Here is a 15122-nt window from a genome sequence, read left to right as displayed (position 1 = left end):
GCTTGAGGGTTTAGCCAGCCAAAGAAGCCCCTCTGACTATAGAGGGGAGTTTCTCAGGCTTCACCCAGCTGTGGTCCTTCTGTCCTAATGGTTGGCCCCTCAGTCTTGTGCATGGCCTTATTTCTGTTATGTTCACCTGTGGTCCTCTTAGATTATCCTGGGGGTACACAAGGGATCATGTGCCCGGCCCCCTAAATGGGAAACATTGTTGATCTAGACATGCTAGCCCTTAGACAAAGTCAGTATTTTGAAAAAAAACCCATCCTAGCTAATTGGTCAAAGAATAAAGAGAAGGAGCTGGAGCACAGTGGGTAGGGCATTTGCCTTGCACGTGGCCAACCCGGGTTCGATTCCCAGCATCCCATATGGTCTCCCGAGCACCGCCAGGAGTAATTCCTGAGTGCATGAGCCAGGAGTAACCCCTGTGCATTGCCGGGTGTGACCCAAAAAGCAAAATAATAATAATAATAATAAAGAATAAAGAGAAATGTGTGGGAAAGAAATACAGTCTCCTTTCTAGGGTGGCCCCAGTATCCTGGGTGAGTATACTATGGTGGCCCCAGTATACAGTATATTTCTGGGGCCAGTAGCTTCCCAGGAATGAGGAGCTTGATTACTTTGGCTGCACATCTTTCTCTATTTTTTTGCTTTTTGGGTCACACCCGGCGAAGCAAAGGGGTTACTCCTGGCTCTGCACTCAGGAATTACTCCTGGCGGTGCTCAGGAGACCATATGGGATGCTGGGATTCGAACGTGGGTCGGCCATGTGCAAGGCAAACGCCCTACCCACTGTGTTATTGCTCCAGCCCCCTGGTTGCACATCTTTCTGAGAGAGATTCATAACTTCCCAGTCTAAGGGGCCAAAGAGAAGGGAAGGCCTTACATGTGACCAAACCGCATTTGATCCCTGACACCATACAGGGTCCCCTGAGCACCACCAGGTGTTATCCCTGAGCCCAAAGCCAGGAGTTACCCCTGAGCACTGCCAGGTATGACCCCAACAAACAAACACACAAACAAAATCTTAACCTAGTCTCAAATTCTGTGCGATAGCAGGAGAGCAAGGCTGAGCACGTGGTTTGAATGCTGGAGGACTGGGCTTTGCCCCAGCAATATGTGACCCCTTAAGTACCACCAGGTGTGGGCTAGCCCCCACCCCCCCCAAAAGAAAGAGCTTCTCTCTGGGTCTAGAACAAGGAAGGGGTGTGTGTGGAGGAATTGGGATTAATCCTAGCTCAGATGTTGGGTGGAATCCCCAGTTGCTGCAGCTGCTTGAGGGTTTAGCCAGCTGTCCCAGGCAGCTGCGGTGTTTCCTCCGGACCCGACTCTTGGCAAAGAGTCTATCTCAGCATAGGCCCATTACCTCCAAGCTTGGCCCAGGGTCTGCTGAACAAATGGATGAAAGAGAAGAGCTGGAAAAGAGCCCCAAGTTCCAATAAGTTTCATTTCAATATCATGTGACTTAAAATCGGACTCCCTGTGTTCTTAGGCCATAGCTTTCCCAGGAGAGAAGTAGACAAGTTTGGGTTTAGATGTCAGAGAAGAGGGAAGCCAGAGCCTGAGTCCTCACTGATCCCTCACCTGTCCTGTCTTGCTCCGATGCCCCCACACCATGTCTCACTGTCTGCTCCTAAAACAGGCTCTTTGTAAGGGGCACTTCTGCTTCCTATTTGCAAACAGAACCAGCAACACTCATATGCTCAGCTGAGAATAGCCTAGTAAGAGATGAAAATGACCCACAGGGACAGAAAGATAACTGAGCCCATCAGCTCATTGAGCTCCTTTCTCCAGACATGAATTTTGGGGGTTTTTGGCAGGCAAGAGCCTGAAGAGTGTGTTTGGGCCACACCTGGCAGTGCTCAGGGATAACTTCAATCTCTATGCTCAGGGATTACTACTTACAGTGCTCAGAGAACCATATGTGATGCCAGGGATCAAACCAGGGTCAGTGAGTGCAAAGGCAAGTACCTTAACACATGGACTCTCTCCAGCCTTCATATGAAAGTTTTTAAGGTGGCTCACATTGCCCTCTAGGTATAACTTGTTGATGTTCCTCAGATTCTTCATATTCTTATTCGCTATCTTCAGGCCTTTGCATGTTGCTATTTTTTTTAACTCATTTTTCAGGTTTCTGATTAAATGTTACTTCCCATCTTTCATCACAGTCATCTTTCATTTCATCACTTGTGATGAATCATTTAAGCCTATCTTACCAAATGAAGCTTCTTATTGTCCTATCCCTGTGGCCTACAATACTTGACACACCCTAGGCATCCAATAAAATCCTACTAATGAAAACCCCTCACATGGAAGATTTTCATATGTTTAAACCAACCATATCACATTAAGGGACAATAGTAGAGAAAAGGATGCACTAACAGCTGACTCAGGCATCCAGCCTGAGAAAAGATCCTTCCTTTAGGGCTACAGATATGATACAGGGGTAAGTCTCTTGCCTTGCATCCTGCTAAACCCAGCTTGAAATTCCCTGTACCAAATAAAGTCCCTGAGAATATCAAGGGTCATCTGTGTTGAGTATAGCTCAGCCTCTTCCTCCTAAAAACTTTCTCCAGAGTATCAGGGTACAATTGGTCATTTTTCAAGCAGAGTTAAATATTTTCACTATTATGGACTTCAGCACAGGCCTCTTCTAACTTCAAACATTTCTGGAAGCTTATATTAATCTGGTTTTCTTATTTTTTTCTTTTTGGGTCACACCCAGCAATGCTCAGGGGTTACTCCTGGCTTTGCACTCAGGAATTACTCCTGGCAGTGCTTGGGGGACCATATGGGATGCCGGGGATCAAACCCAGGTCGGCCGCGTGCAAGGCAAACGCCCTACCCGCTGTGCTATCACTCCGGCCCTCTTATTTTGTTTTAGGGCCAAACCCAGCTGTGCTTAGGTATACTCCTGACTCTGCCTCAGGGATCACTCCTGACAGACTCAGGGGACCATATGGGGTTCTAGGGATCAAATCTAATAAGCCATGTGTAGGGCAAACACCTTACCCACTTTATTATCTCTTCATCCCTTATATCAGTCTGATAAGGCTGCCATAACAAAATACCCCCAAACAGGAATCTTAAACATAAAACACTGATCCAGAAGGAAACTATAGTGATCAGGGCCCTTGCCTTCCACTCTCTGGGTCCTTGTTCAATTTCTGGCACCACACAGGGTTCCCTGAGAACTATCAAGAGTGACTCCCAAGCACAGAGTAAGCCCTGAGCAGGGATGCCAACCCTTACCTTCCAATTAAAATTAAGTATGTAAGGCCAGAGATAGTATTAGAGCTAAGGAGTTAAGGCCTTATATTTTACTTGGTCATGATCAAATTCCCAGAAGTGTACATGATCCCAGAACAAGGAATAACCCCTGCCACATGTGGCCCCCAAACAAAAAAAAAAAAACACCAAACTCAATGTTCTGGCCAATTTTATTCCTTTTCTTCTATATTCATTTATTTATGGAAAGGCACTTCTTTTTTTTAATTGTGTTTTAGTTTATTGTTGAGTCATACTCAGTAGTGTTTAGGGCTATTGCGTTCAGGAATCACTCCTGGCAGGGCTTGGGGGATCATATGTGGATCAGGAGGTTAAATCTAGGTGCACCACATACAAAGCACGTGTCCCACCTGCTGTATTATCATTCTGGCCCCCGAAGGGACTCTAAAGCCCATAAGCTCCTCTCAGCGCTTAGTCCTGGTGCTGAGGTGCGACCCAGCAGGTCCAGAGATTGAATTGAGGGCTCTGCATGCTAAGCCTTTGTCTCCCTCACCCCAATTTGATTTCTTTCTTCTTCTTCTTCTTCTTCTTTTTTTTTTGTTTTTTTGGTTCACACCCGATGATGCACAGGGGTTACTCCTGGCTTTGCACTCAGGAATTACTCCTGGTGGTGCTCAGGGGATCCTACGGGATGCTGGGAATCAAATCCAGGTCGGCTGTGTGCAAGGCAAATGCCCTACCTACTATACTATCGCTTCAGCCTCCCCAATTTGATTTCTGATGAGTGTTTTCTTCCTGGCTTTTAGATGTTCCCCTTCTCATTTCTCCCTTACTGTTTCTGCCTTCATGTGTGTGGCAAAAGCAAACTCTTTATTTATTTTTGTAGTGGTGGAGGGATTGGAGCCACACCTGGTATGCTCAAGGCTTACTCCTGGCTCTGTGCTCACGGATCAATCTTGGTGGGCTTGGGGGCCATAAGGGTGCTGAGGATTGAAGCCTGCGGGTTGCATGCAAGGCAAATGCCCTACCTGCTATACTGTTGCTCCAGCCTTGAGAAAGCAAACTCTTTGGTGTCTCCTTTTGAGTCCATCAGATGAGGGACCTACTATTATGACCTCATGTGAACTGAACCCTTCCTGGGGTCCCATCTCCAGTAGATCCACAAGGGTTTCTATACACCAGCCTGGGGCAGGGAAGGGGACATGGACATTGAGTATTAACAAAATTCAGGTCTGCTCTTCAAGTCTATGTTCTTGAACATGTATCCTGCTTGCTTCTGTGTTTCTTTGTTTGCCTTTTTCACTATGGAGAAGACTATGTTCACTTTGAACACCTTTCTAAATCAAGTTAGAAAAATATTCAATGTCCCCTCTCCTTTAACCCCCAAAGATCTAGAATCTTCCTATACTTTCTTGTTGGGTTACCCCCCTCCATCTCTATAGGTATTTCCTTGACTGGTGGCTAGGGGACTTCAAACAGGGAAGGACAAAATGAGACAGGACGAAAATGAGCCAGTGAAAATGAGAGAAAAATAAGTGTCAGGAAACTAGGACTTTATTAGTGTCTCAGTGAAGGCGACTGAGAAGAGTCAAAGTGTTTTGACGACACAGACTTCTAGGCTGTGGCCCCATCCACCAAGATAGTCTTATTTCTTGTTATTCTGATTCCGGTTCCATAACTGACTAAAGGAGTGGGCAAGTTACTCAACTTTCTTTCTCCCTCTTGTTCTCTCTCTCTCTTCTCTCTCTTGCTCTTTCTCTCTCTCCCTCTCTCTCTTGCTCTCTCTCCTTTGGGTTTTTGGGCCACACCCGGTGTGCTCAGAGACCACATCTGGCTCTGTGCTCAGGAGTCACTCCTGGTAGGGCTGTATATGATGCTGGGTTTTGAACCAGTGTCACAGCTGCAATGTCTTAACTCTTGTACCATCTCTCTGGCCTCCAATCTCTCTTTGCCTCAATAATATGCTCTCATAGGGTTATTGTGAGGATGAAGAGAAAATGCATATAAAGTGCTAGAACAGGACCCAGCATGTAGTAAGTTCTCAGTAAACATTAGGTACACGAAGTTAAGTTTCCCAGTCTACAGTTTTAACAGAGCTGCCCATTTTCATTCTCATACTGACTAAGTCCTTGCTCATGTTACTTCTCTCTGTTCTCCACCTACACATGCCTCAACATTCTACTGTCTCCTTGTTCTTTGGAAGACCTTCTGCTACTAGTATATACATTCAACTCATTCTGATTAAGTAACAATTTTGTTTGGTCCTGATCCATTTTATACATTTATATCTTCTTCTCTAGCACAGAAGCTGTTTCCTAGTCCGTGTGTGTGTGTGTGTGTGTGTGTGTGTGTGTGTGTGTGTTTGCACCACACCCAGCTGGGTTCAGGGCTTACTCCTGGCTCTGTGCAGAGGAGGTGAAGGGGGACCATGTGTGATGTCTGAATCAAACACTGTTGGCCAAAAGGCTAGTGCCTTAACTTCTTTCCTATCTCTCTTGCCCCTAGATTATGTATGTGTATGTGTGTGTGTTTTTTACAATGCCTATTATGTTGTTATTTTGTCATGCTCCTAATCTTACTTGAAGAATGGGAGTTACGGGGTAGGGGTGGGGGGATCTGATTTCTGGGCAACAAAATAGGTCACCTAAATCTTGGAGCAGCATTTCTCCACTCTTCCCTCCCAGCTTGCATTTCTTCCAGGGTTATCACAAAATAATCTGTATATTCTCAAATCAAAATTATCTCTAAATTATACATTAGTTCTAAAACCCAAATCTGTCAAACAATACATTGTGAAGAAAGAAGCTTTAGGAAATCAATCATAGGACAAAGCGAGTCCACTTCCAAAAAGTTTGGGAACAGTTGTTAGTAATTTAGGTAGATTAATGAGGAGAGAAGCAGCAATGGCAACAAGAAATAAATGCAAAAATATAAAACATTGGTAACACCTGGTCCCTAGGTCCCACCTGGCATAGATGCTGATGTCCATAACCACCCGGCAGGGATATAGCATTAGCTCCAGCAATGCCTAACTTCCCAGCCAGGCCTTCCCCCTAATGCTCACTGCCTCTATTTTTTTTGCTGGGGAAGGGTGAGTACACCTGTTGGTACTCAGGAGACCATCTACATACAGTACTGGAGATTCAGTGGAATTAGTCATGTGCAAGGCTTATTACCTTACTCTCGGCCCAGCTCACTGCCTGCTTTATTGATGAGGTGTTGCAACTGGAAATATTGTGTGAAATATGAAATCATGGCCTATTTCTTGGATATGATGCTCTTTTTTGGGGGGGGGGGTCACACCCGGCGATGCACAGGGGTTACTCCTGGCTCTTCACTCAGGAATTACCCCTGGCGGTGCTCAGGGGACCATATGGGATGCTGGGATTAGAACCCGGGTCGGCCGCGTGCAAGGCAAACTCCCTACCCGCTGTGCTATCCCTCCAGCCCCGGATATGATGCTCTTTGGCATTTGAGGGAACTGATTTTTTTTTTAATCATTTACAGAAAAATGAAGGAGTTAGAAGAGGCTCAAGGAGATGAAAATGGTAAAAAACATTAGTCAGGTATGAGAATATAGGATGTAGTTTAAGGGGAACCAAGTACCCAATCCCCGTTCAACTTATTAAAGTACTGGAAATCACCATCAAGATATTTTTATGGCATAAAGTCTTATTTTGGGTGAGAATGAGATAAGAACAAGGGGCAGGGCTGAAGCAATAGCATAGTGGGTTGCATGCTGTGCATTTACCTTGTACACTGCCAACCTGAGTTCCATTCCCAGTATCCCATCTGACCCCCCAAGCCTGCCAGGAGTGATCCCTGAGCACCATAGAGTATGCCTCCACTTCAGAGGGGAAAAAAATACGAGGGAGGGGCAGTAAGAGGAGCCAAGAGGAAAGGGGATGAATGGTTTTCTCAAATTGGTCATGGCCTGGTTTGGCATAAGAGGGATGCGGGGCAACTTCTGCCTCTGACTATGACCCAGAGGGGGAGCACCTGGCGCGAAGAGAAGGGCAGAGCCTGCTTCCCAATGCCGCCCTCGGGAGCACGTCCTGGAATCCTAAGTATGCCTCACCTCCAAACACTGAACTCTGGGACCACAAGGGAAAGGGGGATGAGGGGTGACTGGAATGCCCAGGATGTCGGAACTGCCACGGGTTTCCACTGTATCTCCAGGAGCCACAGCTAAGACAGAGAAACGGGGAAGTGCTGGTTCGAGAAGGCTTCTCCACCAGACAGCAGGTGGAGCCCTCCGCCCCTTCAAGGGCTGGATCAAACCTTGGGCTCATCCCAAGCACCCTAACAAGCCCCGCCCGCCATCTTTCACCTCTAGTCTCTGTGGGTGCAATCTGCCTCTCTTTATGGGACACTCACTGCTCTCGCTCTCTCTCCTGTCATCCGAAACTACAAGGAACTAACCCTGAAGGCCAGCAGAGGGCACTGTATAGCAGGGACCCTCCAGGCCGGCCAGCCCAGGAAAGACGCACTCCTCCTGGTGGTCCCAGAGGCCCCACCACCCCTCGGCCCCTACATACTCTCCTTCCAAGGTGTAGACAAACTTTCTCAGAGCTTTCATTTCTAAATCAGGAGCCCTCTCTGCCTGGATTACAGATGTCTGCTATGCCTGTAACCCAAAGTTTCCAGAAACACACAGGTCAGAGCAACAGCTGGCAAAAGTGGGAGACAGGAGAGGGTGGTGAAGGTGAGCAGCAGATGCAACCACAGGACAGGTATCTGGAAGGGAATCTCTGCATGGAGAGCCTATTTTTCATCCTCCCCCGACCCCCGCCCAGCAATATGCTGAGGCTGAAGGCATTCTCTATGAGCAGCCATTTAGAAGAAAAAGATTCCAGGGGTCCATGACGTAGTGCAATGTGTAGGACCACACACCCCACCGACCCAATTCAATCCTCAGCATCCATCCCATATGGTTTCCTGAGCACTGCCAGGAGTAATTCCTGAGTGCAGAGCCAGGAGTAAGCCCTGAGCAAAAAACAAAAATAAAAACAAAAAAATAAAATAAATAAAAATAAAGAAGAAAGATTCCAACGCTCTATTGGCAGTGTGAGAACTATAAATTATGAATTATCTAGGGATTTTCATGTGTCATTATTTGGTCCAGTGACCCTCCAGAAAAATATAATCAGCTCCATTTAGACACTAACTAGGATAGCCTGGAGACTAGGCTGATTCATGGTGTCTTAAAAGAGGTATCAGGACCACAGTCTAATGGAGAGGGGACAAAATTCCCTGAGCATCAGTACCAATGAACCTAGAGAAAAGGCCCAAAGGAAGCCCCTGGTCCCTTCAACAGTCAGAATGCAAGTTTGTGGCTCTGGGCGGGAGAAGGGACCAGCCTCTTAGAGGGCCCAAGTCTTTTGGTCTGACTTGTTTGTTTTGTTTTGATTTTGTTTGGGGGACACATCTAATTGTGCTCAAAGCCTCATTTGAGCTTAATCCTGGCTCCGTGCAGCTCTGTGCTCAGGGATCACTCCTGGGGGGGGGGCGGTTAGGGGACCATACGGGGTGTCAGGGATCGAACCCGGGTTCAGCCAAAGTGCAAGGAGCAAGGAAAGCACCCAACTGCTGTACTACTACTGCTGCTGCTCTGACCCTCTCCTGGTCTTCTTTCTTTCTCTCTTTCTCTCTCTCTTTCTCTCTCTCTTTCTTTCTTTCTTTCTTTCTTTCTTTCTTTCTTTCTTTCTTTCTTTCTTTCTTTCTCTTTCTCTCTCTCTCTTTCTCTCTCTCTTTCTCTCTTTCTTTCTCTCTTTCTTTCTTTCTTTCTTTCTTTCTTTCTTTCTTTCTTTCTTTCTTTCTTTCTTTCTTTCTTTCTTTCTTTCTTTCTTTCTTTCTTTTTTTCTTTCTTTCTTTCTCATACCCAGTGACACTCAGGAGTTATTCCTGGCTCTGCACTCAGAAATTACTCCTGGCAGTGCTTGCTTGGGGGACCATATGGGATGCCAAGGATCAAACCCAGGTCAGCCACATGCAAGGCAAACACCCTACCCACATGCAAGGCAAGCACCTTTCTATGGCTCTGGCCCCTCTCCTGGTCGGTTTCTAATGGACTGGAAGAGCGTCCTCTGCAACAGTGCTAGAAGGTCTGCTACAGAAAGGTGGAAAGATTTGCAAGTAGATACTGACTAGGTTGGTCTCCTTTCTTCTCCCTTCTGGAGTCAAACGCCCTCCAAACAGAGATGTCTTTCCATTAAGCTCCTGGATGCCTTCCCTTTATTAACCCACCTGTAGGAAAATGTCAGAGGTCAGGTGGGCTGACTGTCCGTGTGAATGACGAGCTGTCACCCCTCACCTTCCCAGGTAGGGCAAGCTGACCATTATATTACAATTTATAAATAGAAAATAAAATAAAATAACCCGGTGGGAGTGAGGCACTGGGGAAGAAGAGGCCAAATAATCCTTGTCAGGGAAGCGCATCATCAACCCCACCTTCCTCCGACCCCGGAATCCCCTCCCAGTTTAAGGGAGCCTGAACCGGGCGCTCGGTATCGCCTCCATCTTCTCCTAAACGGTCCCTCCCTCCCCGTCATCACAGAGCACAGCAGCCTTCCACATCGAACGCCTGGGGGTTTCCGTGCCTGAAGCGCTCAGCCCAGCAGCTCCTCCGCCAGGCGGTAGAGGAAGCGCGAGTACCAGTGCATGCCGGTGGGCTGCACGGCCCCGCCCGGAAGCAGCGCCCCCAGCGCGTGCAGCAGGCGCAAGGGGGCAAAGGCGCGGTGCGCCCACTGGTGACTCTCCAGGACCGCGTAGCACGAGGCCAGGACGTCGTTGACCAGCAGCGTCCCGTGCGCGGTGAGCGGCGCAAACACGCCCACGGCTTCCTCCCGCGCCACCCGGGCCACGCGCGCGGGCCGGAGCGCGTCCCCGCCGGGCGCCAGCACCGAGTCCCCCGCGCGCAGGCGGCGCGCGAACACCGGGGCAAAGTCGGCGGGCGCCGGCGCCGGACCTCGGGCGGCGAACACCAGGTGCCAGGGCGTGAGCAGCAGCTTGCGCGGGGGCCGCTCGGTCTCCACGGCCACGAAGGAAGCGCGGCGCTGCAGGTCCCGGTCCAGGAAGAGCAGCACGGGCGTGGGCACCACCCGGCCTGCCGCGTCTGCGGCCAGAACCCAGTCTCCGCCGTGCAGTTCCCGCAGGCCCTTCCGCTCGCCGCTCCGCAGACGCACGGTGGCGTTTCCCGGAAAGCAGCCGCCTGCCCTGACCGCCAGGGAGTTATCTGCGGGACCAAACAGAGGATTGAATTGGGACTCCTGGCTCTAGAATAGTTCGACGTTCTCAGCGGGACTCGATTAAGCGGTTGTAGATTCTCAAAGCTATGGGTCAGGCCCAGCACAGCCCTACCCGCTGCTGAGACAACATGCACTGCTGTTCCCCCGCGAATCTGGCCTGACCTGGGCAGAAATGCAAGGGTGACTTACATCACTCACGCCTACTTGGGTCGCAAAAACCCTTGGGTCACGCCCTAGGGTCGCATGAACTGCAGCCTCAGTTAGCTGGAGGGGACCCCTTCGGGGGCAGAGCTCACCACCCACCCCCTACTGTACCGGCTTTGACCGACACGTGGACGTGGTTGCGGGATTCGTAGTAGACCCAGTCGAAGCCGGCTTCCACTGCCAGGCGCGCCAGCAGCCCATACTTATTGCGATCGCGATCAGAGGTGGTGATGTCCAAGGCCCGGCCTTCGTAGTGGAGGGAGTCCTGCGCGTGGTGGCCGTCCTCGTCCCAGCCCTCGGTCACACGCAGGCGCACTCCGGGCCACATGTTCCTCACTGCGATGGCCAGCGCGTTCACCCGCTCCTTGCAGCGCTGGCAGGAATAGGGGATCGGTCCTCACTACCAGCGGTAGGAGGCGGGACCGCGCGCATTTCTCGGTTTTCCCGGCCCACCCCTCTTCCTCGCAACTTATGAGTGCTCTGGGGAAGTGAGACGCTGAGATCCCCTGTGGGGGTCACCTGTTGAGGTTGCCATGAGTACCTGCTCTTTCCCCACGTCGGGGCCCGCCCCCTACCTTCTTGTCCTGGGAGGAGGTTCAACCTGAGCGATAGCAAGAGTTTGAGGGGGGAGTTGGCGGTTGGGTGGAAAGCGGGTGAGCGCCGAGAAGAACCCCTGTTTGAGCCCGGCCCCCGCCTCAAGCCCCGCTGCCCTCCCTCGGCCTGACTCATCTTTTGTTTCGTTGCCTTCCCTGGCACGGGGCATCGTTTCCTTCCTTCCTTCCTTCCTTCCTCCTCCTCCTTTCGGCCCCTGGCATTAACCCCTTGTTGTTGGTACAAGTGACCCCCACCGAGGTGCCCGAGGGAGCGGCGCGGGATTAAAGCTGCTCGAGAAAGGGCCGGGGTGGCGGGGGCTGCGCGAAGCACAATGGCTATTCTCCGGGATGACTTAACCGAGCGAGAATCCCGGGCCGGGGCCGAGGACTCGCGGGGAGAAGCGGACTCAGCAGCTCCATCCACAAAGGCGCTTTTCAGCCGCCCCGGCGCAGCGAGAGGAAAGGGCAGAAAGCCGCGCCCCCCTGTCCTGCTCGGCCCGTCGGGTCCCCTCCCCCCGCGCGGTCCGCCCTCCGGGTTCCAGCGCCGGCCCTGCAGCCCGACAGCTCCCGGCTCGCCCTCTCGGCTCCCGAGGCAGCCCGGCGAGGCGTGGGAGCAGCCCCGGCCTCTCACGGGGAGGTGCCGGAACGCTGGTCTGGGAGGCCCCCTGCAGGGCTGGAGCGAGAGGAGGCCGGGCAGCAGCAGCTGAGAGTGTGCCAGGGGAGTAGCGCGGCGTTATCTCCGCGACGAGCCCGAGACCTTGGAGGCTGCACGGCGAGGCGCTGCGGGAGGAGGAGAGCAGCTTCCTCCGGCCCCCGCGCATCGCATCGCTCACCTCCGCGCGAGTCTGGGCCTAACTGCCCATGCCCCGACTCTGCGACACCTCCGCAGCGATGGAGAGGAGGGGTGGGGGAAGACAGGAAAAGTGGTAACTCCTTCCAACTTTTTGTCATTTTGTCCCCTAAGGAGGCCCTGAGGCCTTGACCTGCGGGGGCAGCAGCCCAGGGCAGAGCCTACTCAATGGAGGCCTTTAGCAGCCGGGGTGTGGGAGATAAGCGGGATGAGGGGGTTCCCAGGCCTGTCCTTCCCGGGACTGTTCCTTGTTCTGCAGCTAGAGCCAAGGCCCGCAAACCCTCTCCCATGACCAAGGAGGGAAGGAATGACCCCTTCCCAATGGCGGGACTGAGAAAGGCTGCAGGGCAGGAGTGTCCCCCCCCTCCACACACACACACAGGTTTTTTTTTTTTAACAAAATAACCTGGAAAACTATGGCAATTAATCAAAGGAAATCCGTCCCCCTCCCTGTCCCCCACCTACTCACTCCATACACAATTAGGTGGTGTAATGGAAATATAGGGAACCCAGAGCAGGAGTCCTGGATTCTACTCCCAGCCATGCCACTACTTAATTGTAAGGTTTTTGATTAAATCGCTTATCCTCCTGGGGCCCAGTTCTCGGCTATAAAATGGGGGTGGGGTGGAAGAACATGACCTAGTTTCCTTCCAGTTCTGGCGCTACAGAAGACTGAGCAGAGGGGTTCTCCTCTCCCCAGGTACTGCCCACCCACCCCCTCCATATTGTTGAGGCTCTGGTGCGCGAGACAGGAGGTAGTTGGATTTGTTTTCTTGAATCCCAAGGAAAGCCTCTGTGCTAGGCTGAGCTGGAAGGACACGGGTGCCCTCTGAGTCTCAGGTGGGACACCAGCTCTACTGAAGAACTGCTGTGCACACAGGGCAGCCATCTGGACTCTAGAGCACCTCTGCATGTTCTAGTCCTCTGCATGCCAGACACCTCTGGTCCTCCTCAGAGGCCTGACACCTGAGTCTCTCTCCCCGCTTTCAATCTCTTTGGCCGGCAGAGCTTTTTCCACACTCGGGTCAGGAGGTAGGCTGAGGGTAGCGCTTTCTGTCTGCTGCCCAGCCAGCTCCTGGCCCCCAGCTCACCCCAGCCCTTCCTGCCTGGCTTGGTAACTGACCCCCGGTCCACGCCTCAGCCATTTCCCGTCTCGCCTGCCGCCATCCTCCTTTCCCCGCCCTCACGGTCGCTCCCAGCTTCACTCTCACTAGCCCCTCCTCCCCTCCCCAGCCCAGGCTCCCGGTGGGATCCCTCGGTTCACTCATTCCAGTGCAGAGTGGGGGGTGGGGGCTGTTGAGGAAAGGTCTTTGAGGCTAAGGTTCCATCAGACTCACCTCACGCGGCTGCCATAGAAAATAGAGGTGGCAGTGCCCAGCGCAGGTGTGGAGACACCCCCCACCCCCGCCCTTACCTCTGTCATCAGGCGGTCTGCGCCACTGTTCTCCTCATCCTTGAAGATGATGTCGGGATTGTAGTTGGGCACCAGGTCCCGGAAGCGCTCGGAGCCCCTTGCCACCCTCCCCTCCGCAGGCCCACTGGCGCCCAGGGTCCGCTCGGGCACGCTGGGCACGAATTGCTTGTAGAGCAACGGCACCAGCTGCTTGCGCACGTAGCGGCGGCGGCCCACCGGCCCCCTACCCGGTCCGCAGCTCTGGGCCGGCAGAGCCAGAAGTGCCAAGCAGCACAGGGGCACCAGACCGACTGGCAGCGCCATGGATGTTGCGAACTAGGGCCAAAAGGCAATGTTCTCTTTCTCACCAGCTCGCCCGTCAGTTGGGCATTTCCCCAGGCACCAGAGCGCGCAGCAGGCAGAGCTGCCTCCAGAGTGCCCTGCAGCGCCCGTGGCTCTGCGAGCCCTCCCTACATGCCCGGGGGCCCGGGAACCTGCTACAGACAGGACATCACAGCAGGGACGACGGGGGGTGGTGGGTGAGTGCCAGTCGAGCCTAGTTCTGCCGGGTCTGGCGCTGCCAGAACGCACAGCTCCGCCTTAAGTTGCCCCTGGCCCCGCCCCCCGCCCTTCTTCCAGGACCGCCCGCCCCCTCCCACTGGGGCGGGGGCTCCGGCAGGTCACCGCCGATCCGTGTTGAGAGTGAAGTGTGTCCCATCCAAATAAATAGGAAGGCACCTGACCAAGAAATCTAGTAGTTACACAGCGCTTAGCTGCTCAAATAAGCATCCTTCTACTTCTAACCATACGCCTAAAGTTGACGCTGAACCACACGCCCTGATGCTTGGACCTTGGCTTTCCCCAAACCTACCTGACAGACCATGTCCTCTTGCTACCACGAAGGATGGGGTTCCAGTCCCCGCATAAGGCCAGCCAAGCCCTGTAGGCGGACAACCTTTGGTGTTCTCAATTTGCGTCTCCCTTTATTCAGCACTAGCCAGGTCCGGCAGGGAGGCACCAGGAAATCTCTTCCCCTGGTGGCTTTGCAGCCTTCTGCTGAGAGCATCCCCAGAATCAGAAACTGGGTTTGGTACCGTCTGGCTTAGTATTTCAAAGCTGTCACATGTCTTGTCCTCCCTGAAACCCAACTGCTGCTTCCTTTCAAATGAATTACTTGCTAGGAAGCTCCTGAAGTGTGATGGCTGGATTGGCCTTCAGTTACCAATGTTATCATTGAGAAATAACTTTTTTTTTTTAATCACACCTGCCATTACTCTGGGACTATTCTTAGTCCTGTTCTCTGGATTCACCCTGCAGGACTGGAGATGGAAACAGGACCAAGTGATGGCATGCAAAGCAAGTGCCTTACTGCTGTATTTTCTCCAGCCCCTTGAAATAAACTTTTTTGGGGTGGGTAGGGCCACATCCAGTGGTTCTTGGGATACCATATGGGGTGCCTGGGATTGAATCTGGCTCAAACACATGCAAGGATACCTTACCCACTATACTATCTCCAGCCTCCCAAATATCTCTTTTTGAGGAGCCTTCCCTGCTGGCTGAACCTGCCCATCTGTTGCCTTGCTAACCAGTATTGGAATTACCTTCTTTCC

The 15122-nt window shown here is 52.0% G+C and overlaps 1 protein-coding gene across 1 annotated transcript; it reads right to left on the bottom strand.

The window, feature by feature from the left end:
• Positions 1-3456: 3456 nt before the first annotated feature.
• Positions 3457-14072, bottom strand: DHH (desert hedgehog signaling molecule). Its single transcript, XM_004616716.2, has 3 exons — positions 13534-14072; positions 10788-11049; positions 3457-10459 (listed from the first exon to the last, which is right to left on the bottom strand). Exons 1-3 carry the CDS (start codon positions 13834-13836, stop codon positions 9834-9836), a joined length of 1191 nt encoding a protein of 396 aa, XP_004616773.1. The 5' UTR covers positions 13837-14072; the 3' UTR covers positions 3457-9833.
• Positions 14073-15122: the final 1050 nt, after the last annotated feature.

The sequence above is a fragment of the Sorex araneus genome, chromosome 2 (assembly GCF_027595985.1).
Source record: "Sorex araneus isolate mSorAra2 chromosome 2, mSorAra2.pri, whole genome shotgun sequence".
Classification (NCBI taxonomy): Eukaryota; Metazoa; Chordata; class Mammalia; order Eulipotyphla; family Soricidae; genus Sorex; species Sorex araneus.
The sequence above is the reverse complement of the archived record's forward strand: the minus strand, read 5'-3'. Positions and strand labels throughout refer to the sequence as shown.